The 16,859-nt window shown below is 44.0% G+C and overlaps 1 protein-coding gene across 1 annotated transcript in view; it reads left to right on the top strand.

Annotated features, from left to right (window-relative positions):
• The window catches only part of LOC139656941 (CUGBP Elav-like family member 2), a 47,693-nt gene extending 33,304 nt beyond the window's left edge, over positions 1-14,389 (top strand). The window contains exons 7-12 of the mRNA XM_071534585.1: positions 3,087-3,221; positions 6,100-6,228; positions 8,879-9,058; positions 10,260-10,403; positions 11,770-11,942; positions 13,959-14,389. Of these exons, the coding sequence (XP_071390686.1) occupies positions 3,087-3,221; positions 6,100-6,228; positions 8,879-9,058; positions 10,260-10,403; positions 11,770-11,897 (716 nt within the window). The 3' untranslated portion in view covers positions 11,898-11,942; positions 13,959-14,389. The remainder of the gene's footprint in view (positions 1-3,086; positions 3,222-6,099; positions 6,229-8,878; positions 9,059-10,259; positions 10,404-11,769; positions 11,943-13,958) is intronic.
• Positions 14,390-16,859: the final 2,470 nt, after the last annotated feature.

Here is a 16,859-nt window from a genome sequence, read left to right as displayed (position 1 = left end):
CTTCATTAGTCAAGCCGGTCCCTGTCAACCCCACTCCAAGCCCACCGAGGGGACGAGGCGGAATAAAAAATCTCCTTTATATTCTAATAGAGAGGCGTGGAGGAGGGCTCTTCTGAACAGCCTTCCTCCGCCGCCGTCTCTCTGTCAAACCCACTCTCGAGTGTCTTGAAGGAGTTTGGCGTGAGCCGGCAGGGTTCCTACGCAGGTCTTGAAAGTCTGGAAATGTATTAAAAATGAATTTGGTCATTTCCAGGTCTTGAATAGTTTGGGAATTTGAAAAAATGTCTGGAAAAGTACGGAAAGTGTTGCGGTTCAGGTCCGATACACACATGATTCTAGCTTTTATGTTGTTGTAGAGCCACTTTGAGTCCACAGTTTTTGTTGATGTGAAGAATAATGTTCAGATAGAGGGACGCTCTTATTACCCAGCCGCTGTCAGCATGCATTATATCAAATACCCACCAAAATCAAATCCAGGTCTGGGAAAAATATGGAATTTTAAAATGGAAGCCGTGTAGGAACCCTGCCAATCATCTCACATATTCTGATATTTGTCAGTGAAGAACAATCTTCATCTATACAGTGATATGACCTAGTTAGCAGGGGCAAGATGTCTATCTGCGGAAATCATATTGAACACCAGACAAAATCTTCCAAACAAATCAAGGTCAGGAAAAAGTATGGAATTTTTTAATTGAAAATGTGTAGGAACCCTGATAGAACACATTCTTTTGAATTTCTCCCAAGACTTCGCCGTGCGTTCGTTCCAAAGAATTAGATTACAAACAAACAACAATGATGTCTATCTTATTCCTACCTGGAGTAGAAATAGAAATCCATTTTAGCTTTTGGTTTATCACAGAAAATTGGAGAAAATCACTTTGGCGTTAAGATTGGCTTTGGCGTAGGGCTTGGGCGTTAAGCAGAAATGTGCAGGAAACCTGTTCTCACACACACACACACACACACACACACACACACACAAAACAAGCCCCTAAACCGATTGGCTAAGCAGGCTTGTTTTTTCAATCATCCTAAGCGCTGCATTAATACACACACACGCACGCACACACACTTCCTGTTGCAGCAGATCGTCACGACAACCTTGGAACGAGAACAGAACATTTAGAAACTGGCAGTCCGCATCTCGGGAAGATAGAAGATTTGTTTTTTTTGATTGTACAGCGGACCAATCAGAACTGTGATGAATCCAGCCATCTGTTCTCATTGGCCGCGTTTTGGTTCGGTTGTCTGGGCGAAGGATATCTTCGTTAGGTTGTCAACTCAAACCGTTCGATGGAAGATGGATTCTTCTTTATGGTGTCTTGTTTGTGTGACTTTGTGCGTCTTTTTCTGTGTGTGTGTGTGTGTGTGTGTGTGTGTGAATGTGCGTGTGTGTATTCTCATGGTACTGTATATACATTCAGATTGTATATACGACACATACCTCGCATTGACAAAGTGTCCACCCTCTCTTAACCTTAACTTCCTAATATTTGCACATGTTCATAAGTCAAATAAAGGTTCCTCTTTGCCTAGACCTGCTCATTACGCAAAACCAAGTTATGCTCTGATGAATGACTCTGTCTGCTTTATGAGGGATTATACCGATGCCTCATAACGTGCACACCCACACACATGCATACACACAGAGGCACGCACAGAAACACACCCACTCATAGAGTAAGGTGAAAGGTTGAGTTGTACTCACAGAAGGTGTTTTATAGCCCTTGCTTAACCATCATTTAGATGTTGGCATGCAGTCATTAATTATGCTTAAGTACGGGCCCGTATGCTAATGCCACCAAGCCAATTACCAATGAAGAAATAAAGGAGTGAGCTCAGGTTGGCTACAGGTGTTCTGCAGTTATCACACAATAGGGCTGCTGAATGGGATACAGTGTAATATGTAAACTGAAGCAGTGGTTCTCAACCATGTGCCATTGTGACCCAACAGTACAGTATGGAGCTTTTCATTCGTAGATTATTCATAGTTATACAAGCTTTTCTCCGAGGCAGAGCTGCTCTGGAGGCAGACATAATCTCATTCAAGTTAGCTAACTGGCAAACTTGAATGGCAAGAAAGAACTTGAAAAGTCTAAGCAAAAATATAAATGGCAATATAAACTTGTTTTTCATTCATTCATGACCGTGGCGTTCATGATCTTGGAAGGTCAGCAGCTAGCTAACTAGCTAACCTAGATAGCTGTAGGCTAGTTTGAACGGGAATGTATCTATGTTCCCAGGGTCCTATGTTCCCCAGTTCAATATTCTGTTAACACACATTAACCCTCCTATTGTGTTTGGGTCAAATTTGACCCGTTTCAGGTTAAAATATTTCATAAATATTATCCAGTTTTTTTATTGGAACAAGGCTTCAAAACAGCTATATAAACACAACAAAACCAATGGTTATCATTTTATTTGATTTTGAAGGTCCCTAACCCTATCTACAAACAACCAACCTAACCCTAACCCTAGAACTGGGGAACATAGGACCCTGGGAACATAGGACCCTTTATCATGTTCCCATTATGTGCCATATAAATCTGGGGAACATAGGACCCTGGGAACATAGGACCCTTTATCATGTTCCCATTATGTGCCATATAAATCTGGGGAACATAGGAATGACTCCGTTGGAACTTGGAAGGTCAGCTAGGCTAACTAGCTAACCTAGATAACTTGCATTTTTTGCACTGCATTTTTTCAGTTAGTAGCAAGAACGCTAGGCTTCATGATATTAGCTTCCTCCTCTCTTACCCCTTGCCTTTTTGCACTGGCCTTCAGTCTAATGTTACTTTGCCAGAAAAAAAGATTCACAATGGCACACGCTTGAGAACCACTGATCTAAAACCAGAGCACCAAACATTATGAAGCTTATTTCCAGGCACCACTTCAGTCCTAGATTAGCCTACATATACCCACCCACACCACTCTTCTGTTCACCTTTGGAAAGCAGACAGCTAATCCGTGTTCAGAACTGTCCGCCGGTGCGCCGTCCCGGTCCCGACCCGGCGACGCCAGCCCACGCTCCAGCCTCGCTCCCCAGGTCTGACCCCACCCTCTCTGGCTCCTCTCTCCAGGTATGAGTGCTCTGCAGTTGCAGAACCTGGCCACTTTAGCGGCGGCGGCGGCGGCGGCCCAAAACTCAGCCAGCCCCTCCACCGCAAACCCCCTGTCCTCCAGCGCCGCCTCCCTGGGAGCGCTGGCCAGCCCAGGTAACGCCGCAGCAACTCGGGTTGGGGGGGGTCCGACGCCGGGGGCCAACGCCTGCCTACCCGTCCTCCGCTCTCCACACCCACCGTTCTCGTCACCATAACCAGTGTTGTCGCCCCCCACGAAACCGGCATCGCCCACCATCACCATCATCATTACCGCAACACGATCATCATCACCATCGCCATCTCCATTGTTCCCGATCTTCGTCAGTGTTGTCGACCTTCTCGCCAGGCACATCCCCCATGGTGTGTGTGTGTGTGTCCACCGGCTCCGCTTGCATCATGTTCCGGTGTTTCAGACCTCCACCCCTTCATCTTCACGGAGAAAGCATATATTTCTGATGCACCGCCTTACCTGCGTCTTCCTGTCTCTGAGCACCTCACTTCCTCACCATGTGGCGTTTGGCCCGACAACCATGTCATCCCACGTGTTCCACGCACTTTATATGTATGTGAGTGTGTGTGTGTGTGTGTGTGTGTATGCGTGTGTATTCGCATGTACGTGTCTTATGTACCGCAGTGTTTTCTGTGAGGTTTCAACGCTATCAGATTTGTGTGGGGTTTTTTTTTTCTCTTTCAAGTGATTTGACTCTCTTTGTTTGCGCCTCACCTCACCAGCCCCGTAGAGACCCAGGAACCTTAGTGCAGCAGCCTTGTTTCCAGGTGGAGGGTGTTTGTCTGCACCGTTGTGTGTGTGTGTGTGTGTGTGTCGGTGTTTCGTCTGTGCAACACGGCTGGGGTCTAGAGACTGGCAGCATCGGCCGGGATGATGTCTGAACTCGGCTTAGTAGGTTAAATAACGCCACCTTCATATTCTCTCCTCCCTTTCTTTCTCACACCGCTCTATTCTTCCTCCCCCACCCCCACCCCAACGTCTTGTGTTCCTTCTCGTTGCCCTCATCTTTTTTTTTTCCGCTGCCCTCCTTTTGACAAGCTCCCTGTTTCTGCTCCGTCATTCTCCCCTTTCATGTCGTCTCGGCCTCGCTCCGGCAGCCGTTGGTTTTTTCTTTTTTTTTTTTTTTTTTTTGCTGTCTCTTTTGGAGCACACTCCCAACAGAGCATGAATATGAAAAGCTCCCCCCCCCTCCCCTCCCCCCTTCCGTAACGCTGACGCCGCTTCCATCCCACTTTCTGCTTCCACCAAGCCGCTTCGCACTGGCGTGAATGCCCGTTCTTGTCTCCCCTCTCTCTCCCTACTTTCACCCTCTCCCTTTTTTTTTTTTCAATCTCTCTCTCTCTCTGACTCCCTCTGAATGTCAGTCCAACCTTGAATAGTACACGCTCAGGTAGAGCTACTCAATGCTCAGTGTGAATGAGTGGCACTATATTGCATGTGTCAATGAAACTGAAAACGTCATGCCAGTTTGATAAATTTAGACAGTTCTGCATGGAGACAGGCCGACGTTTTTTTGTCTTGCACAGAGTGCCGACGTAATGCTCCCTTTATCGCACCATTTCTTAATATATTCAGTAGCAATTCTGCTTTGTTGGCATCGCTTTGATGAGATCAAGGGCAAAAGCACAGACAAAATAATTTTGTCTAAAAATGGAACATGGATGCAAGCTTTGCACAGCACACTGCACGCCATCTCACCCACCACTGACATAGCAGCTCATGTGTTGCACACATTTCACATCAGAATCCTTTGGTATGTGGTCAGATGTACGTGTGTGTGAGTACGTGTCCACTCTGTCTTATTCTCACTGTTTTGTCAGTTGTGTGTGTTTTTTTGTATTTTGGTGTCCGTGACAACGCTATATCCCAATTCAAGACCGACTGCGCTTCATAGAAAGGAGCTGAAATATCATTAGGGGCTGTACAGAATGTTTCACCATTCCAGACATCTCCAAAAGGTTAATTGCAAGCATTTAAATGATCGGCGCTAGGTCTCTCCTGCTTGTGCTCTCGCCTTCCTGCATATGTGTCTGCTTTGTTGGGGGGGCCCTTTCTTTAATGCCACTCTGACATCACCTTGGATGCAGCCATCTTCCAATTTAGCTTCTCCTGTGAATAACTGCTGTTCAAAACAAACCATGCAGTGCTCCTGTTTATACCGTGTTTTCATCTCCATCTAATTTTTGTATATGAGTTTTTTTGTATGTAGGACCATGGTGCCACAACTATCAATTCGATTAAAGGTGCTACTTGTATCATTTTTAAACATCAATATATCACCATCAAATTAATCGTGATACCTTGATATAATTACCATAAACAAATGAGACCATGGTTGAGACGATTGGTAGCTTCTATCTCACGCCAGCGGTGTTGATAATGTTTCTCAATATTAAGACCAGATCTGCCATAAACCCTGTTCCTTCCTGTCACAAAAATGTCACCTTTTGTCCCCCCTCCCTGCCGTCTATGTCTTTACTGCAGAGGGTAAACATGATTTTTCTATTCCACCATCTGCCAGTGCAATAAACTCTGAAGTCTTTAGCTCACTGGAACAACAGCGGCCACCTTTCTGTTTCGTGCCGTAAAGCAATCCAGCAGATTTCCCGCCAAATCCGGCCCAGTGGCACACAATGTAAAATGTTGTTTGTAGAGGCTGGTAATCTTCACGGTGATGGTCTCGTTTGTTTATGGTGATTATACTAATGTCTCAAAATTAATGTGGTAATTTATTGATGTTAAAGTGCTACACATAGCACATTTAAACACTATCAAGGCTAGAGCTATTGGGAGGTTTGGGTTCATATGTACGTCACGTCTACACTAGGAACGTTGGGAATTGTGTAACGCTTGTTTAACGTGGATGTTTCTTTGTCTCCACCTCTGTCCCTACTCCTCCTATCACCCCTATTCCTCTTTCCACCCCCCTTCCCCTCCCTCCCCTCCCCTCCCCTCCCCTCCTGGCCCTTCTCCTTTCCCCAGCAGCGGGCACCACAGCCAGTTCCAACGCCGGTGCCATGAACTCTCTGACCTCTCTGGGCACCCTGCAGGGCCTGGCCGGCGCGACCGTGGGCCTGAACAACATTAATGCACTAGCAGGTAGCGTCAACAGTGAGTATTCATCCTGCCATCAGCCGCTCCACCCACCTCCACCTCCACCCGTCCACGCCATACAGCAATGTCGCTCTTAGAAGCTGTGATCAGATGCAGAGAGACGGCACACCGGGTGCAGGCTTAACGCACCGAGGCAGGGTTCGACCGAAATGGGGTTTTGAAAGCCGATACCAATATTAGTATCTGCTGATTGCCGATATTCAATATCTTTACATTTTATGCCAAAAAATTACACAGATTCAGTGTTTTAGCCAGACGTTTATTCTCCGATTTAGACCATCATGTGACACTAAAACTCTCCATTGAAACCAATACAAATGAAATTCTTCAAAGGAGGAACCTCCATCATAATGACAGTAAACAACACTGACTGGCCAATATCCTATATTTAATAATATTTAATAAAAGGCGAATATATTGACAAACCCATATATCGGTCTAACCCATGGCTGTACAGAATCATATCCTACCATATCCTAGTCCCTATATGGAAATACTTTAACTACTTACACGAATAGCATATAATTTCACAATGACCTTCTATGCATTTTTGCAGATGAATGTCGATATTCTGGCCTTGCCAAGACAAGACAGATACACTCCAAACACCTTAAGCCGCCCTTGAGTTTGGCTCCTATTGTCATCTCTCTGTGTCTCCGTTTTACCTGACAATAAATCTCTAGCTTGTCCTCACACTCTCTCTCTGACGGCTGCCTCATCCATTCATCAAGCCATCGACCCATTCCTCCATCCGCTTCCTTGGTTGTGTCCTGGGTTATGCTTGCCGTTAAGAGTGCTGGTGTGCCGTCCTGGCTGAGTCGGCGTGCTGCTGCCACCTCACCTGGTCGTCTCTGTGTGGGACCATGTTGTATTTGTATCACATTGTGTTGTTTTGTTCGTTATTATTGTGTTTTCTTGTTGTGATCTGTACCAGGGTTCGACCGAATCTGGAATCAGTTCAGGTTTAGAGCGTCCCATAGACAATCAGTGTAGTATTGATCAATTATACAGTACATTTGCAATCAAACTGTATCATATCTGTCATATTAGAGGTGGACTACACTGACTGGCCAATGCCTGGCTTTTACTAAAACCAATGTGATGTGTTTGAGAAAAGGCATTTGTTGTGTAGCTGATTTGGAATGAGGTGCATTCGTTCTGAAAGCCCGAATAGGACAGTTGGTGTTAAAGTAGGGTCCAAGCCACAACAGTTACACGCGTCCCAATCCACATGTGTATTGTATAGACTACAGATCACATGTGTATGTTTCTTGCTCTACTAGTGACTGCCGAGCTATCCGGCGCGTGTCCTGCCTTTGACCTCCGGGGAGACGGGACTGGGATCTTAATCAGTGTTGTTATGACAGCAGAGATCCTGTACTACCGGCCTTTTCCACCACATTATTCTCCTCTGACCTTTACCGCTCCTCCGCTAGAGTAGCTGTATCCGCTGTGTAAATCATACACACATATACTTACACGCACACAGGTACAGACATGCAGGACACACACACACACACACAGAGAGGCGCACACACATCGCTCAAACGCAATGGGTCTTTTCGTTTCGCATCCCATTTTGTCCCGGATAACCCCTTTCTCCTCTCCGCGCCCCCACCCCACCCCCCCTCCTCCTTTCCTCAATCCCCCACCCACCACCCTCATTTAAACACATCTAGGCCTTAATTGAATTGCAAAGGTCACCGGTGCAATTATTCCTGAATAAATGAGTGACCTATAATCCAGAGCTCTGCGGTGATAATTTATTTCGCTGTGTCTGACGGCGAGGCGACAGGACGCCGAGCCAATGTCAGACCCCCTCAGACAAGTTGCCCTCCGCCGTGCTATTAAGCCGTTACAACGCAACTAATGAGTGTTACTGCATTCCCTTACTTTTTCAAACCCGATCCCCCCCACCCCCACCCCCGACCAAATCGAGACGCCACAGGCTGAAAAAGCACGTCCGACTGAACCTCCCGACCGGCGTTTTGACACGATCCGTCTTTAGCGGCGGCGGGGTAGATCTTCCAACAAACTAGATGGCTGTTGATGACGCTGAGCTGAAATGATAGGTCGGGCCACGGAGAGCTACGGAAAGTGCCGATTTTAAACTTTGTAAAGCACTTTTAAAAGGCTTTGCCGGCGGGGAGGGGCGCTGCCACAGTGATCATTCTGGTGTCTGATTCCCCACTTGTTATTGTCATGATGTTTCCCTCGTCACAGCCAATGTCTCAGGGTGTATGTAGTGTGTGTGTGTGTTTGTGTGTGCATGCATGCATTTTATTTTAAGTACAATTGTGCGCAGTTATGGCAGCCATCGGCTAAGCTCATATTTGATGGTGTTTATACAAATATTTTTTGTGTCCTGTGCTGTTGTGTGTTTTGTGCGTACCGCTGTACACACAGCATGTATTTGACATATGTGTGTGACGTGTCTGCGTGAGCGTCAGTGTGTGTGTGTGTGTGTGTGTGTGTGTGTGATGTCTGGTACAAGTTGTGTACGTTTCTATATGTGTGTGTGTGTTTGTGAGCGTGACTGTGTGTATGTGTGGTTAAACACACAACCTTAAGTGGGAGCGCTAATGAGTAAGTGCACTCTTCTTTCTTTATTGTTGGGTTTTATGTAAAGTTGCTCAAATGCTCTCAGGTATGGCGGCCCTTAACGGAGGCCTGGGCGGCGCGGGGCTTACCAACGGGACGGCGGGCACCATGGACGCGCTGACGCAGGCTTACTCAGGGATCCAGCAGTATGCCGCCGCGGCGCTGCCCACCCTCTACAGCCAGTCCCTGCTGCAGCAGCAAGGGGCCGCCGGCAGCCAGAAAGAGGGTCAGTAGCCCGGGGCTGACTGGAGGATCAGTGCTTTTAAATAGGGTTCGCCTTGGTTTACATATTCAGTAATTCATTCTTTTTAGGGATGGGACGATATGCTTATCTCACAATATGATTCATTACACGATATGGGGTTCACGATTCGATACAACCACGATACGATGTAATAAATAAAACTTCAATGACAACAACAAAGTGTGGCTGTGCAGAATTATGTTTACTTCTGAGCCACAAATCTTTCTAGCAATGGCATTGGCTTGCTAGAATGTAAACAACAATTTAAAAATGCCATTACAAAGCGGCCGATACAGATATTTTTTGGTTGAAGCTGCCTTGCCTTCAACCACAGCAGTGAAGAATGAACAGATGAAAAGTCACAGATTTAGCCACATATGTCTGTTCTTGTCTCCTCTTGCAACAAAGATAAACTTGTGAAGAAGCTAGAGCTTTCTTCCTCTGACTGTCCGTCTTGTGAGAGAAATGATACACTGCCAAATTTAGGTTTGGCTAGGCATCCAATTCCCTGCTTTGGCTTCCTATTCATTTGCAGTGGACATTATATTTAATCATTTAATATAACTGATCAGATATTTTGTGATGAGTTTAAATAAACTCATCACAAAATAAACAGTCACACAAATGAACAGTCACACAAATACTATTTAGCAGATCAGTTTTTATTTTACAGTAAATGGAATGGTTGAACTGCTTGTCAAAATCATCAAATTATCAAAATCACCATGGCAGCAAGAAGACAGTAATGAAGGCCATAATGTGAACACAGCATAACTCTGTGTGCCCAGTGAAATAATAGGGAGAAAGGTGACAAACAATAATGTCCTTTATAATTTTTTTCCTGAGAATGCATTGTGATTGGACGAGAGGCGTTCCTTGAGTGCTTAGAACCGCAATATACTACTTTTTGTCAATGAATGACCAAAATATAATTAAAATAAAACCCAAAAGCTTGTATCTTTGTTCAGTGTTTGATATTTCTGCAAAATGTTGTATAAAAGCAATAACAAAGTCAAGGTCATGGGATATTGTGGTTATTGGCACCGGTGTGCTGCAGCCTCGTTCCTATGGCGACAGCACACCGGTGCCAGTAACCACAACACAGCGCTCCCTCTCGTATATTATTGCTTAAATGAGCGCCCCGCTGATCCCACACCCGCTCTGCGTCTCCTCCTCCCCCCAGGTCCTGAAGGTGCCAACCTGTTCATCTACCACCTGCCCCAGGAGTTTGGAGACCAGGACATACTGCAGATGTTCATGCCTTTCGGAAACGTGGTCTCTGCCAAAGTCTTCATCGACAAACAGACAAACCTAAGCAAGTGCTTCGGTACGGCAGCAGCATCAACGCGTGCTCACAAAAATGGAAACACACACACACACACAAATGCCGGCAAATATATCACACCTACCCTTTTTACCCAGTGACCTCCTCCCACCTGGCATTAACGTGCGTGCCTAGGTGATCGGATTGTAATTGGATAGAGCGAAAGCGCCTCAAATCCAGGTGGAAACGCACCTAAGAATGATGCATTAAAGATCAGAGATGCATTAGGCCACATCAACAACAAAATGTAAATGCAATGCGCCTCCAATCCATGTGTGGCAACTATGGAAACAGAAATAAATCGACCATGGATCCAACAAGGAATAGCACACAAATCAAACAGGTGGCAGGCAGCTCAGATAGTAACACTTGTCAAAAATGGATTGTCAGGATTCTGTCTCAGGATGTTCTGCTGTTATTTTGCACAGCCTCACAATGCCACAGTTTGGAATTGTCAGTGGTGTTATGTTTACTGCCCCTCCAATTTGTTATACTATTATTTATATTCTATTTTTTCTTCCCTTTATCTTATCGTTATTTTGCTGCTGCAATGACCCAATTTCCCTGCGGGGATCATTAAAGTTTCATCTTATCTTAATGTGTACCAGGGGCGTATTTTCATGTAGGTGTGTTTGTAATCCAGCTAAATCAGATTTAGAGACAATTCAGAACCAAACAGCGTGGTGAAGGTGCTGTGTAGTATTTTACCCATAAATTAATCATTATCACATTCATTTTGCGACTTTAGAATAAATACTGTAAACACAGAAGACCATCAACGTGAAGATCGGTAGCCTCTACCGGCCTCTACACTGCATTTTACATTGGGCTGGATTTGGCGGGAAATCTGCTCGATTGCTTTGCGGCACAAAACAGGAAGAGGGAGCTGTGTTAAACCTTTTCGAGTTTTATGGGAAAAAAACACTTCCAACATGAAAATCTTTGGCTGAAGCAGCTAAGATCCTCTTTGTGACGGGAAACAACTGGGTTTATGGGAAATGTGGTCTTAACTTTGAGAAACACTAGCTCTAACAATACTACAGGCATGACATAGAGGCTACCAATCGTCTTGACTGTGGTCTCTTTTGTGTATGGAACTGGTCAACTGCTCATCTGCTATTGGATGGTCTTTGGTGCCAGCTGATGTCACCACCTGTCGTACTCTATGGAAGGTGACATCACCTGGCATCAAAGACCAGCCAATAGCAGAAGGCCAGTTCAGTGCCCTACTTTTCGCCATTAGGTGTCAGGCTTCACCACAGATTTGGGTGGAGTTTAGTTACTCTTTAATGTCTTATCCCTTCCTCCCCTTGTCTTCCGTCCTCCCCTCTCCACCTCCAACCAAACCCCTTGTCCGATGTCCCCGCAGGCTTCGTCAGCTACGACAATCCGGTGTCAGCGCAGGCAGCCATCCAGGCCATGAACGGCTTCCAGATCGGCATGAAGCGGCTGAAGGTGCAGCTGAAGCGCTCCAAGAACGACAGCAAACCGTACTGAGCTTAGCACTAGGGTCTATCTGCTCCCCATGTTAGCACTGCTAGGGTAAGTCCCCCAACAAACAAACCGAGCCACGACCTCTTAACACAGGGACTGAGGGGGGCGGGGGTGGGGTGGGGGGGGGAGGTGAAGGGAGGGGACGGGAGGGAATGTGGGAGGGAGGGGGAGACGACCTACAACCACCCAGAGGGAGATACACACACACGCCTTGTTTTGATTTTTTTCTTGTTTTTTTTTCTTGTTTTTTCAAGCTTTTTATGTTAGCTTTTAAGTATTATTATTCTTATTTATTACAATTTATGATTTATTTTTTTGACACACATGAACGCTTCCATTACCGCCATTACTTTGTGCAATTTTTTTTTAAACGATGGAAGGAAGTAGCTATCTTAGGTAGCCTTTTTACACGTTTTTAGTTGTGTAAAACTTATTTAATTTTTTTTTTTATCTAAGCGATTATTTATATGTTTTTTTCAGGACTAGTTACAGTAGTCAAGTCAGAACCGAGGTAAAGACAAGGAGCCATGATGATTTTTCTTTTTTTTTCCTTTTTTTATTCCTCTCTCTCTTTGTGAACCTGAGGCCTGGCGAAGCAGTCTGTTAAGGGTTCGTTTTTCTGACACGCACATCGATATGCACATTTGACCTTTGACCTCCGCGGTGTTGGTTGCGGGCCGCCGCTGCTTCTCCGACCCCTCTATGCCTGCTGGCAACCCGGGAGCAAAGGCTGCAAAACGTAGTGGCCTCTTACAATAGTCACCGGCAACATCAGCCTGCCGTACAGTTACACTCCACCACAACAACAAAAAAAAACAACACACTCCAGCTACGTCTTATTATTTATGTGAAAAAAAAGAAGTTTTTTTATTTCTCAGATGAAAAAAAATAATTAGTTAATACTTTTCTGGGTCAGATCACATTGGTCTTTGTTGAAAGGGATATTACAGTATGTAGAACATTTTCAAAATAACATCCAGAATTTGAATGAAGGCTATAATAACAATAAAAAAAAGAGTTTATGGGTAAAGGGGGTAACTGAAAATACTTGATGTTTGTTGAAAGATTTAAAAAAAAAAATAATTCAAAGTACAGAAAGCCACAGGCCTGTAAATTTTATTTGTAAAAAAAGCAGTTCTATTTTTATACAACATTTTTACTGCCTCAGATTTAAAAAAAAAAAAAGGATTTTATTTATTGCCTATCGTTAAGTTATTGGACTCCTAAAGTATACAGCATCATTAAAGTAGACCCTCGTGGAGAAGTCTCATGGAATTGGGTTCTCCGGTGTTTTTCGTGTTATTTAGTGCAGAAACCACGTTCAACAACGCACTCCGCTGTCATCCACCCCCCCCCCCCCCCCCCCTCCATTCATACGCTCCTGTGTGCTGTACGTCCGCACGTCGCATCCGTCCGTCCATCCATCTCTCTCTCTTTTACCGCTCTCTCCCTCTCTCCATCCGTAGTGGGACTCTTCTTCACCTGTCGAATTTCTACCTTTCCTCGCGTTTTTCGTTTTTGAGTGTTTCGTTTCGTTTTTTTCGTTTGTTCGTTATTCCCCCCTACCCCCCCACCCCTCCAAAAAAGAACAGAAAAGAAAGAAACAACCCCCCCCCCCCCCCCTCCAAAAACAAAAAAAACAAACTATGAATAGTTTCTCCCAAATGACCACATCCATCTGGGATCGGATGGATATAGCTTTGGGTGCTCTCTGTTTTACGTGTGTGTGTGTAATGGGAGTGAGAGAGTGTCTGTATTTGTACTGTGTGTGTGTGTGTGTGTGTGTGTGTGTGTTGTTGCCTGTTAGTATAGATCTACATCACAATATCATTTTATACTCCAAAAAAAAATTAAAAATGAAAGCTAAAATATTGCCAATTAAGTCAGTGAGTGGTGTTGCTGTTCTGATGGTTTGCATTGTTGTTTGCTGTTGTTGTTTGTTTGTTGTTGTTTGTTGTTTACTCCTGATTTAAAAAAAAAAAAAAAAAATGCTGTAGTGGTGTGGTGCTCTGGCTCTCTGTGTGTAACTCTCTCCTCTCCCCTGTTTTTTCTTTCCCCCTATAGACAACCCATCTCCATGCCTGTTAGTTCATCGTATGCCTAGCATGTCTCCGTGGCGTCCAAAAAAAAAACTTTAAAAACACACACACAAAAAAAAAACACCACAAAAACACACAAAAAAGTGTCATCCCCCCTCCCCTCCCCCGTCCCGTCCCGTCATTGTTTTCTGATGTCTTTTTCCAAGCTCACCTGATCATAACCTGGTTCTCCTCCTCCGCCGCCGCCTACTGACCTTTTGAACTTTGAACTTTAGCTTGACCTTCTTTTGGACTTTCATTTTTGTGACTTTTTTTTTTTGTGTGATTTTTGTTTTCTTTTTTTTTTTTTTGTCTTTGCATGTGACCTCATTTGGATCTGTTTTGCGGGGAGGGGTTCAAGAAGGGAGGGAGGGCGAAGGGAGGGGGCCGGGATGAGAAAATGAATCAATGTGAAAAAGGTATAGCTGCATTCATATGGAGAGAAAAAAACAAAACAAAGACTGAGAATTTTTATGGAAATACAAATGTTCTTTTTGGAAGAAAAAAACAACCTGTGGCAAAATGATTTCCATTCAATTTGTTTTGTTGCTTTTTTTTTTTTTTTTCTGTTTCTTCTTCTGCTTTACGTTTGGATTTTTTGCTTTTTGGTGTTTTCTTTTGTTTCTGTTCTTCTTCATTTAAAGTAAACTTGAAAGTTCACTACAGGGATTGGCGTGTCGTCTTGCTTCTGGCGCCGCTGAACCCGATGTGAGGGCCAGAAGCAGTCCGCGCCAGTTTCTACGAAAAATAAGACTACTTCCAAACAGTTTTGAATAAAAACTGTCTGATCAATATTAAGACTCTCTCAGAGCTCTCTAATGGTTTTTACATTTTTCAGGCAGTGTAAAGTTTTTTGATAAGGCCATTTTAAGTGGCTCTGTTTCTCATTAAAAGTCTATATATAGAACCACTTTTTTCTAGAGTAGTTTAAAGGTAACAAAAATAAAAAAAGACATTTGCCCTGTTTGGGGGGGAGAAATGCTACCTACTTGTGTCACCTTTTGCTGAACTGACTCACAGATAGACAATCCGTGGTTTAAATGCACATGATGAAATGACCTATATTTTCTACTGTTTAAATGTATAGAGGAAGAAAAAAAAAAAATACTAAGATACCTGTAACCCGCGTTAACGTCGGTGCTTCTCGTGAGTTTAGTTGTGGTTTCATCACAAGTCTAACGGTCTTAAATGTCTCATGTTTTTAAAGAGAAGACTAAAAAATCAGTTTACTTGAACAATAGACAAAGCCTTTCATATTACTATAATAGTTCCTTTGTTTTTTTGTTTGTTTCTTTTTTTTTTTTCTTTCTTTTTTTAAGGAGTCCCTATTTGCTAAATTTCTTGTTGGTTAATTAGCTATATAAAATTCCTAAAAATATATATAAATATAAATATATCTATATATATAATATGTCAGCTTGTGAAGCATCAATGTCATTATTATTTTATTTCTCTTGTGGGAAACAATATTTAGATGTGTTTTGTTGTTCAGCAAAATGTCTTATAAAGAAAAAAAGACAAGATCAGTGGAGTTTAGTGCCAAATTCTGAAGGTACTTCCTGCCTAGCGCGTCAGTGTATTTCTTGTGAAATTATTTGATAACATGGGTATTTTATTATAAGTGTTTTGTATGGATCCCTCATATTTAAAATATAGATTTAAAAAAGAGTTTGTTAACTTGCTATTCTGTGGTCTTGTTGCCTGAAAATGTCATGTTTGCTTTTTTCTTTGTAAAGATGTAAAAAAGTGCCCATGTGTCATATATATATCTATATACACGCACACACGGACACACACACACACACACACTCTCGTGCAGACCTCACGGTTTACTTTGTTGTTGTGTATGAGAGCCCCTGAGTGTGAAAAGCCTCTACAGCGATCGTTCCTACCCGCGAGCGTGCGCACACACACACTCAAACACACACACACACACACACACCAATCGCGCACTGATATTTTTAGCCATTGTACAGCCGTTTTATCCATCAAAGCCTTACCACAAGTCTTTGCACTCCCGCTCTCTATCAGTCTCGCGCACACACACACACACACGCACAGCACTACATATTGTTTTGATTGTTTTCGCCGGCGCGCTCGCACACCATCCCGCTCCTCGGTTTAATATTGAGTTGAGAGTCGTACGCGAAGCCTTATTCCCCCCCACCCCCACCCCGAATCCCTCTCATCCCTTTGTTGGGTTCAAAACATTTTCGAGTCGTAGCCGGTGCCGTTGTCTCAGACGGTGAGGATCATTATTTGTTGCTTTTGTGTATCACCTCAGACGAGCGCGCCTCGCTCTCATGATGTAAGCACAGGGCAAGACTTAACACATTCGAGAAAAAAAAAAACAAGCCTCGGATCTTTTGAGGAAAAAAAGCACACGCCGTCACGAAACCGTCGAGGCCGCTTGAAGTCGTTTAATTTTCCGCCATTTCTGAATTTTCCTCGGATGTTTTTTTTTTTTTTTCACGTGGGTATAACGCTGTAACACTTCACCGTCATGTGGGTCTTCTAGTGTAATGGGCCAAAAATCGTGTTGAGATGCCAAAGTGTCGTCGTTGACATTCTCATAGTCAGCCCGTTTACATGGCACGATGTTGTCAGTCTATTAAAACTGCCCCCCGGCTTCCCCTCCCTGAAAGCCTAGTTTACGGTCTGCAAAAAAAAAAACCTAAAAAAAAAAAAAAAAAAAAGGCAGCATTATTTTCTACAGAACCTCACCAGTCGCCTTAACCAGGGAGCGTTGCACCAGTATTATAGGATTAGAAGATGTTGTCAAGTCAGTCGGTGTGTGTGCCAAGTCTCGGTTCACTTTTGTATCCTGTTCAACCTTCCGCTCGCCAAACTCCGGGTCCGCTGCTCCTCCGCCATTTCGAGGGCCGGA

Source organism: Centroberyx affinis, unplaced genomic scaffold (assembly GCF_046629955.1).
Source record: "Centroberyx affinis isolate AG114_WGS23_722 - 3 ecotype Tasmania unplaced genomic scaffold, CSIRO-AGI_Caff_v1 ptg002585l_1, whole genome shotgun sequence".
NCBI classification, from domain to species: Eukaryota; Metazoa; Chordata; class Actinopteri; order Beryciformes; family Berycidae; genus Centroberyx; species Centroberyx affinis.
This window is presented reverse-complemented; position numbering and strand designations above follow the sequence as displayed.